The sequence below is a fragment of the Carcharodon carcharias genome, chromosome 3 (genome assembly GCF_017639515.1).
Source record: "Carcharodon carcharias isolate sCarCar2 chromosome 3, sCarCar2.pri, whole genome shotgun sequence".
Lineage (NCBI taxonomy): Eukaryota > Metazoa > Chordata > Chondrichthyes > Lamniformes > Lamnidae > Carcharodon > Carcharodon carcharias.
In genome coordinates this window covers 50,001,974-50,018,158 of record NC_054469.1, presented here as the reverse complement: position 1 = coordinate 50,018,158, position 16,185 = coordinate 50,001,974, and the positions used below count along the sequence as shown (strand labels likewise).

At 40.0% G+C, this 16,185-nt stretch overlaps 1 protein-coding gene across 10 annotated transcripts in view; it reads left to right on the top strand.

Moving 5' to 3' along the window:
- The window catches only part of svila (supervillin a), a 317,393-nt gene extending 311,455 nt beyond the window's left edge, over positions 1–5,938 (top strand). For all 10 annotated transcript variants that reach the window (XM_041183456.1, XM_041183461.1, XM_041183460.1 and 7 more), the window contains one exon: positions 4,961–5,938. In XM_041183456.1, coding sequence (XP_041039390.1) covers positions 4,961–5,047 — 87 coding nt within the window. In that variant the 3' untranslated portion in view covers positions 5,048–5,938. The remainder of the gene's footprint in view (positions 1–4,960) is intronic.
- The last annotated feature ends 10,247 nt before the right edge of the window (positions 5,939–16,185 follow it).

The window sequence follows — 16,185 nt, the reverse complement described above, 5'->3', positions numbered from 1 at the left end:
TCCTCCTGTCTCCATTGCTTCTTTTGCCAATTACCTTAAATCTGTGCCATCTGGTTCTCTATCCTTCTACCAATGGGAACAGTTTTTCCTTATCTACTCTGACCAGACTCTTCATGATTTTGAAAGGTTTTTAATAAGTGTCCTGTTGATGGTTTTGCCTCATGCCCCACCCACCCAATGTTTCTGACCAAATTGACAAGCGACCCACTCCAATGGATCGTTTGACACTCTGAACAATTTCAGTGATCTTTCTCCCTAATACTTTGTAGCTCAGTTGAGAGTTGAAAAAAATTAGCAGCTGCAAATCCACCAACCAATGAGAGTGAGTAGGGATATACAATGTACTTCTAAGTTTCCATTAGAATTGGTTATGGAGTTTTGAATTTTTCAAGTTGAATTAGAGATGGTGCATTTTGGAACAGCAGATATTGGAAACCTCTTTACTTTAATGGAATTGGACATAAATTGTTGTCACTATTTTTTATACTTGGACGCCAAACAGCTATACCTGATGGTAATCAGCCTGTACAGATGTTATGCTATAGTACTTGAGTTCTTCATGTTTGTTTTGGACGGTGGAGGCAATTTATAGCCCATGGGAGATGAACAATTTCCTGTGACATGTGCGCATGTTAAAAGCATTAGCAGAAATTGAGTTCTGGGGAATGCCAGCAACAAACACCTTTTTTTTCTTAAACAACATCAATTCCAACAATACCTCACAGTGACTCCAGGCCACATAACTTGATCCAGTAGTGAAGATTTGATGATGCAAAGCCACACACATTGGGTGGGATTTTGCGGAGCCTGTTGGAGCTGGGAAGATGGTGGTGGGCACAGAGAATTGCACAGGAGGCCAGGCATCCGACTCCCAGTGGTGGGAGGAACTGTAAACTATATAGTCAGCGGCAGGAAGGTAACAAAACAGGAAACTTGCCCGTTAGCAGTGGGAAGCTTATTGTTGCCCACTTGCACATAATTTATATCTAATTTGATGTGATTTAATCCTGCCTCCCCGATTTAATGAAACTCTCATGTGTGTCTCATGCCTTCAGTAACCTGCCCAGTGAAAGCTGGCCCCTTAGATGTAGCTTTCTCAAATTGTTCTGAGAGTCCTTTGGACTTGCAGAAGACTGACTCGCAGGGTATTGGGTTGATCTTGGAGACGGTTTCTCTGCGTAAAAACTTTCTCAAGCAAACAATGAAGGGTGGATCCAGAAGTACTGGGTCAAAAATTTAAAGAGGCAGCTCACAAATGAGGTTCAGAGGGGTCATCCTTTCAAGTGGCATCACAGATCTGAGCCTCTAAGGGGAGAACACTTAGGAGGCTGCCTGCAAGGAAAAGGAGAGGTAGTGGCAGCTTGGGAATTATCTGCCTTGTCCTCCTTCATCCTGGAGGGATACAGTGGCTGAACTGTGACATCTTGGACTTCAGTTGAGCCCATTGATGCTATCTTGTGTGATGATGGAGGAATCTCCTCCTTGGACTTTGGAATCTCATTTCGTGCTGGATCATTGGAAATTCAGATATTGGGGATTTAAACGGCAGAGCTTTCTTAAAAAGCCTGAAAGATGATTTTTAGCTCTAACACAGGCCTGGCTGCCCTTTAAATATGGCACCATCAAGTGGTGAGGGCTTTCTGATGTCAGAGCCACCCCCGCCAGGTGACCCAGCGGCAAACCAGCATCACCCATATTCATGAGCTTGCCACCACATGATTAGGTTCAGCTGACCGCCACAGACCAGCACCAGATCCCCGACAACTTTCGTGTCTGTCGGTGGATGCTGCGATGGTAGGCCTAAATCCAACCCATTGTTTTCAAAGCTCAAATCCTTTCTCATCCTTCACAATAGGATTAATGGTCACTCAGTGGACAGGCAGGCTATCCTGTTCAGTCTTGACGGTATGTGACTTCACCGATCTTCGTTGGATCTTGTGTGCTGCCATTTCTTTTTTAGATTGAGTCAATATAGTAGTTTTCAGTATTACACTTTGAACTCCTGTTGAAACTAACACTTTCTGTTTTCCTTAGGCTGTTGACTGCATGGAATTAGTTTTATTTCTTAGAGATTAATTGGGTTTTTTGCACTTTGGAAAAGAATTCAAAATAACTATCACAGAATGCAAGGAATCTCGGGGCTTCCTGCACAGATCAAAACCTTCTGTGAACTACTTATCCTTAACATGAAAACAGTTAAGAAAATCATGTAGAATTCAATTTATACAAGTAGAATTTTATACATAAGGGATTGGCAAGATACTGTCTAAACAAAATGCTTAATGCTAGTGCACTGAACTCATGGGGACCTAATTATTACTGGTGCATTTGAAACACTAGTGTGAATTTGTTGGTAATTAGTGTTGCAGGTTATCTAAATAAATGGTAGGTGCATCCTTTTCAAGGCGTTGGCTAATAGACAAGTGCAGTTCATATACCATACATCATAATGTGCGATAACAGTATAAGATGAATTTCAAGTGGGCCATTGCTTGGTATTTGTACCCACAGAGAGACCTTGCCCTTTTAGCCGAGGCATCAGTCAACTCTGCATCTTATTATTCAGGCAAATAGAGTAATGAGCAGAGCATGAAGAACTGTTCCTTTAGTCAGTAGATTGAAATATTGTTTTGTAGAGGGAGAGGGCAAGAAAAAGAGAAAGCAGCCTATGGAGTTTGTGAGCTCCATGACAAGATATGCCCTGATACATAATGAGATCAATTCTAATGGTTAGATAAGCCAAAGTGAAGTCAAAGTTCTTTGCTGTCAGGTGGTTCAATCTTGTTGATTCAACCTCCCATCTTTATGAGGTAGAATATAAATTCCCTGAGCTCAATTTTGATAAATTAAAGCTTTATTCTCATTTGGAATTGAAGCTAACTTGCTTTTGATGTGAAGAATACCTGAGAAAAGTTGAGCCATCTGCATTTTTGACCTCTGCTGTCAAGGAAGACATGGGGGTGTTGAGTATCATAACGTCGGTCTGCCCTGCCTATCCATCCCTCTTTAACATCAGGCACTATCCTATTGAGTGTAGAGGGTCAAATGATGATTACATACTACTGGTTTTCCTAATTCAGTACCTTCAGCATATTTGATCCTTTGCCCATTGCTCTATTACAGAGGCTTTCCTATCTGCTGTAGCGTAGTAGTTAGTACGAAGAGTATAGACATTATTCCATAGTATAGAAATCAGGTAATAAGCAGAGGGACCCCAAACTTGGGTGTGGTGCTGGCTGAAAACAGATTGTGGCTGTGCCTCAAACACCTTAATAATCTGTAAAGATGAAATACTAACTAGGTGATTTTATGGCACAGTGGGTTAGGGGACTTATTCGACCTCAAGAACTCATTTAATTCAGACAAATGGGATGACAGTTCCTTCACTCTGCTCCCTGTTGGGGATCTACAAAAATGAGTTTGGAAGTCTCAAATCAGCACATACTAGTTGCAATTCCATAACACAAGATTGTACAGGATTTGGATTAAATTAGCCGTTTTCCTTTTGCTTATCCGAAGTTAGGAGAAGAGTAGACAAAAGTGTCAGTATACATTTGGCTGTGGTCTGCGTCCAATGGAAAATCCTTGATGCTTATGCTGATAAAGTGAGGATGTATTCCACTCCATAACAATGTCAACTCTCACCTGATGAGCTCAATATTCTCAACAAAAAAAGTTCCTCCTACTTTAATATGCAATCTAAAGAGCAGTAACATTTAAAGAGCATGTGACAATCTGAGATGATCTGTTTGCTGTAGTCCTTCCACAGCTTGGCATTCTTCTGAATTCTAATTTTGTGCTACATGATTTTGATGTTTTTTACATTGGTTATAATTAGTTTATAAATCCTTACAAGCCCTTTAAAAAGCCAAACGGATTTCTGGACATACTGACCCTAGGTAGAGTTTATAAATGACAGGTTTAGTGTGCACTGGTTAATCCATTTCACCAAAACAGTTGCCTCAAGCAAGTAACAATTTCAACTTGCCTTTTGAAAGCCCATGGATAATACCTGTAGCAAACTGCACCAACATCACAAGAGTCAAAATCAAGTTTAGCTTTGTTAATAAAAACAGAAAATATCAGAAATAGTCAACAGATCTGGTAGCATCAGTGAAGAGAGAAACAGTGTCAACATTTCAGGTCAATGATCTTTCAATGATGCTTAAATCTTGACTATAGAGGAAGCTGTTTTTTTGGGATGGGGAGGGGGAGAAATTAATTGTGCTACTTGTTTAGTTATAACGCTGTTCTGGCAATTTTTTAACCAGCATAATATTCACTTCTGTACTTCTTTATGAAATGAACAAGCTCCAGCACACACTTTTCCCAGTTTTTGAGACAAATGTGAGAGTAAGTCCATCACCTCTGCTGTTGGAATTAAGCTGTAAGTGATCAGGAATGTAAAATCTCAGTTTGTGGTTATTTGGCCTGTTTGGAATCAGTGGTCCTGGCTAGGTAGCAGTTGCTTTTCTAGGCTAGAAATATTTACAAATCCTTTTTTAAATAGGTTTTTTCTTTAATTTTAGGGAGTAGAATCACTAATGTTGCCATTCCTACTGTAGGCTGTTAAAGATCAGTGAGAGTTAGAGGGTAACTTGTTTGCCAGCCTTCTATTCAAAGTTATTCTTTAGCCATCTGCTGAGATAGCATGAAGTTAACTTGTCTTTTGTTTTCCCTCCGTCTCTGTGATGGATTGCTGGGCCTCTCTTCCCATGTCAGGAATTCATCTGGAGAATTTTGCATGCGCATTTGTGACCTAATTTGTTCTGCCTTGCTACCTTAAGGTCTTTATTTCTATCCTTCAGTTCTCCTGATCTGTGCAATATCTGTACACTGTCTACTTTTTTTTAAATGTTTCTAGTTCCTTAGCTGCCTCACACTAAAGTGGTTTCTGTCCCATATACAGGCTGCACTAATAAGCAAATCAATTTTAATGAAATTATGCATTCCTTTTCAGAAAGCACTAGAAATGACAAGAGAAGAGTTCAGTATCCTGCCCTCCTGGAAGCAAGTTAAACTGAAGAAAGCGAAAGGACTTTTCTGAGTAGTTTATAGTAAGGTGCATAGTTTTTTTAAAAACATATGCTTTGTAATGGAGCTTTCACCGAAGATCATTTTGATATCCATGGATCAGTCATGGACTGTGGTCTAGTCAAAGAACACAGTATGGAAATAAATTGCACATTCAAGGCAGCAATGCCTTTTTGGGGGAATCTTGTCAATTTGTGCATGTTGAGGGGAACTCTATGGATTTTAACAGTGTTGACATAATGAGACAGTGCCGTTGTATGCATTTGACCTCAGAATGCACTATGGGCAACATATGCTACTCGGCCTTATCCTGCCTATGTATCTTGAAGGCGATTTATTTTGTAAAGTGTTATTTTGTGTGTAGCAGATAGCAAATCATGAAGAGTTTATATTTATATAATACAATATGAAAAGTGACTACAGTTTAATGACTAAATATTTAATTGTTAATGACATATATTCACTTTAGACATTTTTTTTTGCGTTAACCAGAAAATACGATATCTAGTTGAATGAAAACTGCTTGTACCAAGATCATGCCACAAATACCTTTTTTTGCATTCTGATAATCATGCTACCAAGTTCAGGCATTAAAATGTTCCGTCTGTACTTTTCAATGCTATCATGAACAAAATGTATTTATGGCAGGAAATAATGAAAAAGCCGCGTAAATCGAGTAACTTTTTATGGAATCTACAAAATGTATAGTGCCTTGCTTTTGTGTACAGTTTATACTACAGAACAGATGTTTGAATTTTGATGGAAGCAGGTGTTTAGGAGAAATGGCCTCATTCTGTTAAACTTGTTATAATAGAGGTTTGAGGATCTCTGTTTCTAGTACTCAACAGCCTAACAAACTTCATTCTTGTGATACAATTTAGAAAAATAAAAGTTGACAAATGGATTTGTATTTTCTGGTTATGTTTCTCTGGGCAGTTTACAAGAGGTGAAACAAATCTTGTGTGAATCCAGCACTGTTCATTGAAGCTCTTCAAACAGCTGAAAACTGTAACTAACTGGAGACAGCTGATCGTGATCAGAGTGCTACCAGTACATTAAAACTCTCATTGTAGAAAAAAAGAAAAACTCTCATTGTAGAGTCATTTGATTTCACTCAACAGCAACTTGCAATTTATGCAGTACCTTTAGTAAAATGTTCCAAGACACTTCACAATGTCAGAAATTAACTACAAGCGATGGTGGCCAAGTCAGGAACATGACCATAGACATGATTGTAGTAGGTTTTGAGAAGACTTTTGAATGAGAGCAGCAAAATTGCAGGGATTTAGGAAGAACGTTCCAGATTGGCAGACTAAGTTGGCTGAAGACTCTGCTGCCAAAAATGGAGTGGATAATTCACTATGACCTCCTGCAGAAATTATTCATAGAATCATACAGCACAGGAGACAGTCATTCAGCCCACTGTGCCTTTGCTGGTTCTTTGAAAGAGCTATCCAGTTAGTTTGACTCTCCTGTTCATTTCTCATAGCTCTGCAATTTTTTCCCTCTTGAATATTTATCCAATTCCCTTCTAAAAGTTTTAATTGAATCTGTTACCACTATCCTTTCAGGAAAAGCTTTCCAGATCACAATAACTCGCTGTGTAAAAGGAAAAAAAAATCTCTGGTTCTTTTTCCCATCACCTTAAATCTGTGTCTTCTGGTTTCTGATCCTCCAACCTGTGGAAGCTCTTTCCCCTTTAACTACTCTATCAAAACTCTTCATAATTTTGAACAACTCTGTCAAATCTCCCCCTAATTTTCTCTGCTCTAACGAGAGCAAACCCAGTTTCTCGAGTCTCTCCATATAACTGAAGTCCCTCATTCCTGGTATAATTCTATTAAATGTTCTCTGCACCTTCTCCAAGGCCTTTTAACATCCTACCTAAGGAATGGTGCCCAGAGTTGGATGTAATATCCCAGCTAACACTCATCAGTGACTGATAGCATAAAATTTTAACAATAAAAATGATTATCACTGTCTAGAGCATGTTCCCAGTTCTTTAGAAAAATTGAGCTTGAAAATGATGATTGTGTAGAGAAGTTGCAATTTGCGTAGTGGCTTTAGTAAAATGTTCCAAAGATTTTACAAGGCCAAGGTCTTAGAATGGAAGAGCACAAAAATATGATGCACTTTTATCCTGCTTGTTCTGCCATTATGACTTAAGTAAACCATTTTTAAATCTTTTTCCTGTCCCAGTCCTGGGAATTCTGTAGTGAGTAACTCACTTCCAGACCCCCCCAAAGCCTGTTCACCATCTACAAAGGCACAAGTCAGGAGTGTGATGAAATATTTCCCGCTTGCCTGGATGAGTGTGGCTCCAACAACACTCAAGAAGCTTGACACCATCCAGGGCAAAGCAGCCTGCTTGACTGGAAACCTATCCACAACCTTAAACATTCATTCTCTCCACCACCAATGCACAGTGGCAGCTGTGTGTACCATCTTCAAGATACGCTGCAGCAACTCCCAAGGCTCCTTCGACAGCATCTTCCAAACTTGCAACCTCTATCGCCTAGAAGGACAAGGGTAGCAGATGCATAGGAACATCACCCACCTGCAAGTTCCCCTCCAAGCTACACACCACCCTGACTTGGAAATATATTGCTACTCGCTCACTGTCACTAGGTCAAAATCCTGGAACTGTCTCCCTAATAGCACTGTTAGTGTACTTAAACTATATGTACTGCAGCAGTTCAAGATGGCAGCTCACTGTCATCTTCTTGAGGGCAATCAGGGAAGGGCAACAAATGCTGGCCTAGCTAGCGATGCCCACATCCCATGAAAGAATAAATAAAATTACAATCCTCTACATTTGCTGAATGAGAATTTGATTCGCTTCCCTTTAAAAATAGTCAGTTTTCCATCCATGAGGTGGCAGTCGATGACTGTTAAGCGGACAATAACTTACTTAAAGTTTAGTTCTTGGTTTCCTCTGTTTATAATCATTGTCTTGTAGCTCTTCTGTCCTACCTTCCTCCACAAAGTGCCCTTCTAGATCCACCTTAGCTATTAATAATTTTTTAAACTTGAATTATATTAGCACTCTTAAACCTTGCCAACAGGGACTTAATGTATTTACTGAGCTGACCATGTTAACCTTCATTTTACTGTGCTGAAAGCCCCTTAATACAGTTCTCCTGTACAAATGCCAGCAACACTGATAGAAAATATTATTAAATACACTTAAAATGCAATAAATTAAAAAGTTTGAATTTTCTTTTGTCTTATTTACTCTTATTCACTTCCCAGTTCTCCTTTAATTTTTTTTTTCTGAGCTATGTTCTGTACCCTTTTTATGTTTAAACATTGGACCTTTTTTCCCCTTGTATCTTCAGTGTCCCATCACCCATTTACAGGGCTTCAAAACTCAATAGCAGACATGTTGGGCCCTTAATTACCCTGTACACACATAGTAGAATCTGGGAGAAGGCCACACAGAAAAGTGATTGGTGAGGTGGACGAGAATAAATTGGGGGACCTGGGGGATGTCGTGGAGGCCAGACCTCTCAGACTGGGGAGGTGGCTTAAGGGTAAGTTACCTTTTTTCTGTAGGGTTGGTTTCCTTGGGTGCCTTAGGACAAAGGGGACCTTGAGCAGCATTAGGCCCCTTATTTACATAGTCAAAGGACCTAATGCCTTCAGGTGTGGGCAAAGGGATTCCTCTTGTTTGTCCTTACCTAACATGCTGGGTGGCACACTTAAGTCAGAAGTGTTTGTGCACTTCCTGTTCACCAATATATGGACCTGGGAAGCCATTTAGTTCCTTAAACAGGCACCACACGACCCAAATTCTAGGCTATGAGCATTTTTTCAGCCAGTGAAGTGCAAGATTCTGAAAATTGATATTGGAAAAGTCTGGTCTTCTGACATTTTCCAGGACAATGTTCGGTCTCCAAACGCCTGAGCTATCTCAGAAGCTCAAAAAACTCTACACACTGAAATCCATTATCTCATTGGTGCTTCTCCAAGGATTGCAACCACAACTTATGGAATGCATTGGAATCGTCGAGTCTGGAGGTAAAAAAAAGTGTGAATGAGAGTTTGCAGGTAGAAATAGGTGATCTTAGTGACGGTGTAAATAGGTGGCCTGACGCTCATCTCATTGTCAAATGTGACACCAAGGTGGCAAACAGATGGTTAAGTCTCATACCTTTGTCAGGGAGAGAGAAATGGGTGCTGTTTGGAATGGGAACTGAAAACAATAGCTTCAGGATTCATAATATTTAATTGATCAATCCTCACGTCCAATCAAAATTAGAGTAACTTACTTGATGCTTGCAATATTACCTTCCCTGAGTCGCTGAGTTCCTCTCACTGTCTTCAAGGTGACTAAACCAGATTTTTTTATTCATTCACGGGATGTGGGCTTTGCTGGCTGGGCCAACACTTATTGTCCATCCCTAGTTGCCTTGAGAAGGTGGCGGTAAGGTATAATCAATACTCCGTATATGAACCAGAAACAGCTTTGTAGTGTATCAGCAGTACTTCCTTAAACTTTTGTCCTCTGGATGTATGGATGTACACCACCCTTTATTTGCCATCAGAGCTGTTGACACATTATGCAATGATACTTTCAAAATTTGGGTAGCAATTCACCTTGGCACATTTTTGCATTAATAACGTGCCCTTCATTTTGTAAACTGATTGCCATTCTTGCCATCAAAAATATATTTATATTTGAATATTGCAGAATAGTGAGACGTGTTGCTGAAGCTTATCGTCTTGCACTAATAAGGACAAATGCAAGAATGCCAAATTTCAAACAATCCCAATGATTTCTACTACAGGAGAAAAGGGTTCCGATTGGTTGGCAAGTTGACTCTGGCTGATGTGTTGCCATGGAGAAAGCAATGGGGAACTACATTCAAAAACAGTGCAAGGTTTGAGCATATTCCTTTTGTTTGCAGAGACCAGGTTCCTGCATATGAATATATGTCACTTCTAGCAAGGGTAGATGAGCCATGTTACGAGTTCAACTGATTATCTTAAATTGGTTGTTAATGTAGCTATTAGCAAACTTAGTTACCTTAACATTTTGGTAGGAAGAAAACAGAGTGGTAATTTAAATAGTACAATTTTAAAAGCAGGGAAGGAACGGGGAGAACTGGGGCCTACGTACACAAATCTTTAAAAGCAGTACAACATGATGAGGCTGTTAAACAAGCAATGGGATCCTTGGCTTTATTAATAGATGTATAGAGTACGAAAGCAAGCAAGTTATGCTAAACCTTAATAAAACACTGGTTAGGCCTCAGCTGGAGTATTTGTTCATTTCTGGACACCACTTTAGGAAGGATGTCAAGGCATTGGAAAGGTTGCAGAAAGGATTTACTAGAATGGTACCAGGCATGAGGGACATTAGTTATGTGTAGAGAGTGAGGAAGCTGAGAGAATTCTCCTTAGAGCAGAAAAGTTGAGATTTGATAGAGGTGCTCAAAACCATGAATGATTTTGATAGAGTAAATGAGGAGAAATTGTTTTCAGTGACAGAACAGTCAGCAACCAAAGGACACAGATTTAAGGTGATCGACACAATAATCAGAGGTAGCGTAAGGAAACATTGTTTTCAAACTCAGTGAGTTGTTATGATCAGGAATTCCCTGCCTGAAAGGATAGTGGGAACAGGTTTAATAATAACTTTCAAAAAGAAATTGGATAAATGCTTGAAGGGGGAAAAAAATTACAGGGCTGTTGGTAAAGAGCAGAGAGGAGTGGAACTAATTGAGTAGCTCTACCAAAGAATGGGCACAGATGAGAGAGACTGAATAGCCTCCTTCTGCGTTGTGTCTTACTACGATGTCAAGTAAATATAAGGAGACAGTTGACTTCACCTGTGAATGCACAGTTAGAGAGTACAGATTTGAATTTAATGGTTTAAGATCCAATAGTTTAACATTTAAACTTCAGAGCACCAGTATTCAAATGAAAGTATTTAGGTTCCTTTCATGAAGATGGGAATGGATAGGAAGGAGCTCCTAGACTACTTTCAGTGGTCAGTACACCCTGTTGCAGGTCCACCAAAATATTCCCTATGTTACATGCACATACAATTTACATCTGCTCTTTCTTCCCCTTCACACACTTGTACAAAACAAGTTCCAAAAAATCAGTTATTGTTATGGTATTTAAGTCCTACCAGAAGAGTTGGATTCATACCTGAGCAATGATTCACAGATTATAAATATAGATTGAATCATACTTTCCAAGGATATGTTAGTTCCTGTGCTGGATTGGGAGGGAAAATGTGGCAACCAGATTACATAGTGGAATATGAGATTGCTAGAGTACTCTAAAATATCTTACGAATTGGACTACTTGTCCATAGGTTTTCAGTAGATTAATCTGATGGGTAGACATCTACAATAGGTGTAAGGGAAGAATGTTAGATTATTTACCTTTAGATCCTTGAATATAGTTCATTGTCCATTGCTTGCTACCCCTTATCCCCTCTGATCCTGGAGTGCTTGAAACTTTTTTTTGCTTTATTTCATTGTAATTATTTGGCTTGCTAGTTGGCATGAATAGAAAAACCTTACATCAAATGGGCAATCTTGTATCAAGAAAAATCATCTCCACCTGAGCCCTCTCGAGCATCCTTTAACATGTACCAAGTAGCAAATAAACACATTCCCGGGTGTTTGTAGGAGCAGGTTCATTATAGAAAAACATTTGCTGTTGCAATATCAATGCCAATGCAACATACAGGCAGTCAGATCTTCATTAATCAGCACCCTGCTGTTCTGTCTTAACAACAAATCTGAACATTTTCTGTAAACAAAAATTGAAGTAGCTTCCACCACTGCAGCAAGATCTGAAGTAAATTGGAGCATTTCACTTCAACAAGGCAGAATGAAAGTAAGTATTTCCAGCATTTTCTGTTTTGTTTCAGATTTCCAGCATCCACTATATTTTGCTTTAATAAAAGTAAGAATGTGTTTATTCCCAAGGGATAGGGAGTAAGAAACGGTGGCTCCTGATCCAGACAGCCTGTACCTCTGAGGATTGAAGACAATAAGAAGTGAAATTAGCAAAGCCTTAATATTTTAGGTCTCTGTATATTAGGTAGAGATTCCTGAGAACTCAAAAGTGGCTAATCTGGATACTGCTGACCAGTAATCTCACCATCTTTTCTATGGCTATTCCTTGAAATCATTGTAAGAGATCTTGGAGATGTGTCGAATACCTAGTTCAAGGTTCATGTTAATATTTTGGAGGTAATGTTTAGTTCTGGGAAGATGATTGTTGTGAAGCTAAGGTAACTAAAATGCTTTGGAGATTGCCAGAACACCTAAAAGAAAATGGCTGTTCAGAACATCACCCATGTTTGTTCAATAGAGTCAGAATAGAAGAGATGGAGCCATAAGACAGCAGGTGGGCTTACTTAGCTGGAGAATTGGAGATGTGATGTCTACACTGCTTGCAAAGAAGTTCAGTCCAGAGAGATGTTTTGTTGTGGGAGTTAGAGCTAAATTAATTTAAAAGCATTCAGTGAACCCTGAAAAGCTACATTGTCATTGGAGGTAGGTAGAACTTAAGAAGGTTCTCTGGCTTCAATTCATCCATCTTTGTTGGGAGAGATGGTTGGTTGCACTTTGGACCTCATGTGGTTTACAGCTCACAGAGATGCCCGGGGAGCTGTTAGCATGTTCCAAGCAGTTAGGGCTCAGGGAAGCCCTGGAAGGCATCTATAGCTCAAAACAGCTGGGAGACTGGAGCTCAGGAAAAACTCATGGGCAGTGCCAGCTTAGTGAAGCTAGCAGTCTGCAAAAGAGTTGTAAGTGTGCCGGTAATTAGAGGCAGGAGTGCAGCTTTGTGAATCCCAAGCAATGCAGTCTCAAGAAGAGAGATTGAATTATCGGAAGGTGAGCAGTTGTTGAGACAGTCTGAGGGGCTTTTGAGGGAATTCAGAGGCTAGATCTTCAAAATTGAAGAAATGAAATCCCTCATGAGGGGGACAGAGTTTTAAGGAGATTTTGTGATTCTCAGTGGTCACTGACATCTGGGTGGGTTGCTGAGAAATCTGTGGGCCATATTTCACATGATGCCATGAGACTTCATGGGTTTCAGAGTCAATGTTGAGGACTCCCAATGGTATACCACTGTGCCACCACCTCTGCTGATGTCTGGGACATTGTAAGATATGATTCCATGAGGATGACTGAGTCAGCCTGTTACTTGACTAGCCTGTGAGACAGCTGCACCAATTTTGGCACAAGCTCCCAGATGTTAGTAAGGAGGACTTTGCAGGGTTGACAGAGCCGAGTTTGCCATTGTTGTTTCCAGTGCTTTTGTCGATGCCGGGTGATCCAACTAGTTTCATTCCCTTTTACCTGATACAACTGAATGGCTTGCTAGGCCATTTCAGAGGGCAGTTAAGAATCAACCACATTGCTGTGGGTCTGGAGCCATATGTGGGCCAGACCAGGTAAGGGTGGCAAATTTCCTTCCCTAAAGGGCATTAGTGAAGAAGATGGGATTTTACAAACATTGGCAATGGTTTCATGGTCATCATTAGTTTAATTCCAGATTGTTATTGAATTCAAATTCCACCATCTGCTATGGTGGGATTTGAACCCTGGTTCCCAAAGCATTACTCTTGAGTCTCCAGATTGCTAGTCCTGTGACAATACCACTATGTAACTGCCTTCCTATTCTGGCTATTACTGCCCAAGTAATAATGAAAGAAGACGTAGTTGAGACACTGGATGGGATAAAAATTGATAAAGAGGTCATGTTAGATAGGTTGGTTCTACTTAAAGTTGATTACACACCAGGACTGGTTGAGATGTATCTAAAAATATTGAGGCAGGAAAACTGCAAATTGCAGAAGTGCTGGCCATAATCTTCCAATCCTGCATAGATCCAGAGCTGGTGACAGAGGACTGGAGAATTGCAAACTTTACACACTTGTTCAATTGCGGGTGTAAGGATAAGCCAAGCAACTATAGGCCAGTTGGTTTAACCACGGTGGTTGGAAGGCTTTTAGAAACAATAATTTGGGAAAACATTAACAGTCATGTAGACAAATGCAGATTAATTAAGGAAAACCAGCACAGATTTGTTAAGGACAAATCGTGATTAACTAACTTGCTTGAGTTTTTTGATGTGATAACAAAGAGGGTTGATGAGGGTAAAACAGTTGATGTGGTGTACATGGACTTCCAAAAGGTATTTGATAAAGTGCCTGGCTTGTCAGCATAGAGCCTTTGGAATAAAAGAGACAGTAGCAGCATGAATATGAATCAGCTGAGTGATAGGAAACATAGTAGTTGTGAATGGTTATTTTTTAGACCAGAGGACAGTGGCGTTTCCCAGGGTTGGTATTAGGGCCCCTCCTTTTCTTGATCTATATTAATAACCTAGGCTTAGATGTATATAGCACAATTTCAAAACTTGCAAATGACACAAAACCTGGAAGTATTTTAAACTGTGAGGAGGATAATGATAAACTTCAAAAGGACAAAGACAGACTGGTGGAATGGGCAAACAGTGGCAGATGAAATTTAATGCAAGGCAAATGTGAAGTGATACATTTTGATAGGAAGGAGAAGGAGAGAAAATAAAAATTAAAGGGTGCAATTCTAAAGGAGTGCAGGAGCAGAGGGACCTGGGAGTATATGTGCACAAATCATCGAAAGTGGCAGCATAGGTTGAGATACCATGGGATCCTGGACTTTGTAAGTAGGGGCGTGGAGTACAAAAACAAAGGAGTCATGATAAACCTGTATGAAACACTAGTTCGGCCTCAACTGGAGGACTGCGATCAGTTCTGGGTGCCACACATTAGGAAAGATGTGAAGGCATTAAAGAGAGTGCAGAAAAGATCCATGAGAATGGTTTCAGACATGAGGAATTTCAATTATATAGATGGATTGGAGAAGCTGGGACTGTTCTGTTTGGGGAAGAGATGATCAAGTGGAGATTTGATAGATGTATTCAAAATGATGGCAGAAGGATTGAGAACCAGAGGGCCCTAATTTAAGGTGATTGGCAAAAGAAGCAACAACGACATGAGGGAAATTTTTTCACGCAGCACGTGATTAGGATCTGGAATGCATTGCCTGAGAGTGTGATGGAGGCAAATTCAATGTAAATTTTCAAAAGAGAATTATCTTAAAAGAAAAGGCTGCTGGGCTACGAGGAAAAGGCAGGTGAATGGGATTAGGTGAGTTGCTCTTGCAGAGAGCCAGCACATGCACAATGGGCTGAATGGCCTCCTCCTGTGCTGTAAACATTTAATGATTCAATGATTTGCTTCCTTTGAAAATGACTGAAACTCACAATTTGTCTCAGCACAGTTACCCTCCTCACGATGAGGACTCATACGAACAAGGAGCAGGAATAGGCCATTCAGCCCCCTGAGCCTGATTTTCATGAGCCTTGCAGTTCCTAGCTGTGAATAACTCTTCATGCTGTCCATCCACTGCCCATCCATTCTCCCCAGTGTGACTGGGTAGCCACCTGCCAGAATCAAAATAAATATCATGCCTTGCTACATTACAAAATGGCTGCATTCAAATTGGATGCGAAGCACTTTGGGACCAAGATGAAAGCTGCTATATAAAAGCAAGTTCATCTGTTATTCACTAGCTGTGTGATGTAGAGCAATGATGTTGTAAAGTGCTTTCAACCAATCAGATTGTAAAAGCATTTAATAATAAGGTGCTATGTATTGGCCATCAAAATATTATGCTGTTGAGTATCACTGAGGATTTCTATTTGTACTCTTAACAGCCACATTTCAAACCAACATAGCAGCCAACTCACTGTCTCAAAGCCACAGGAGATCAAATAGACAATAAAATGGGGATCAAGTAGAATGATTTTTCTATTGAGCAGTTGCTAATTATGTCAGAAGAAGGTTGGGCTGTCTCGGTTTACAGGTATCATTTTCCTCATGTTAGGCTCTGATCTGAATAATGTGTTCTAGCATTAATCGGTAACTATTGGGAATTAGTGGAAAGTTGAATTACTGATCACAGCAGTTTGTGATGGAATTTGTTCCTTCTTGGCAAGTTACACTTATTTCATAAGACTTTGGCTTTATACATTCACTTGGCTTCACAACGCTGGCTCTTCCAGCAACTACTTTTCCAATTACTTATTGTAAAAACTACAGTTATAAAATGCAGACGCTTTGGTGAAATA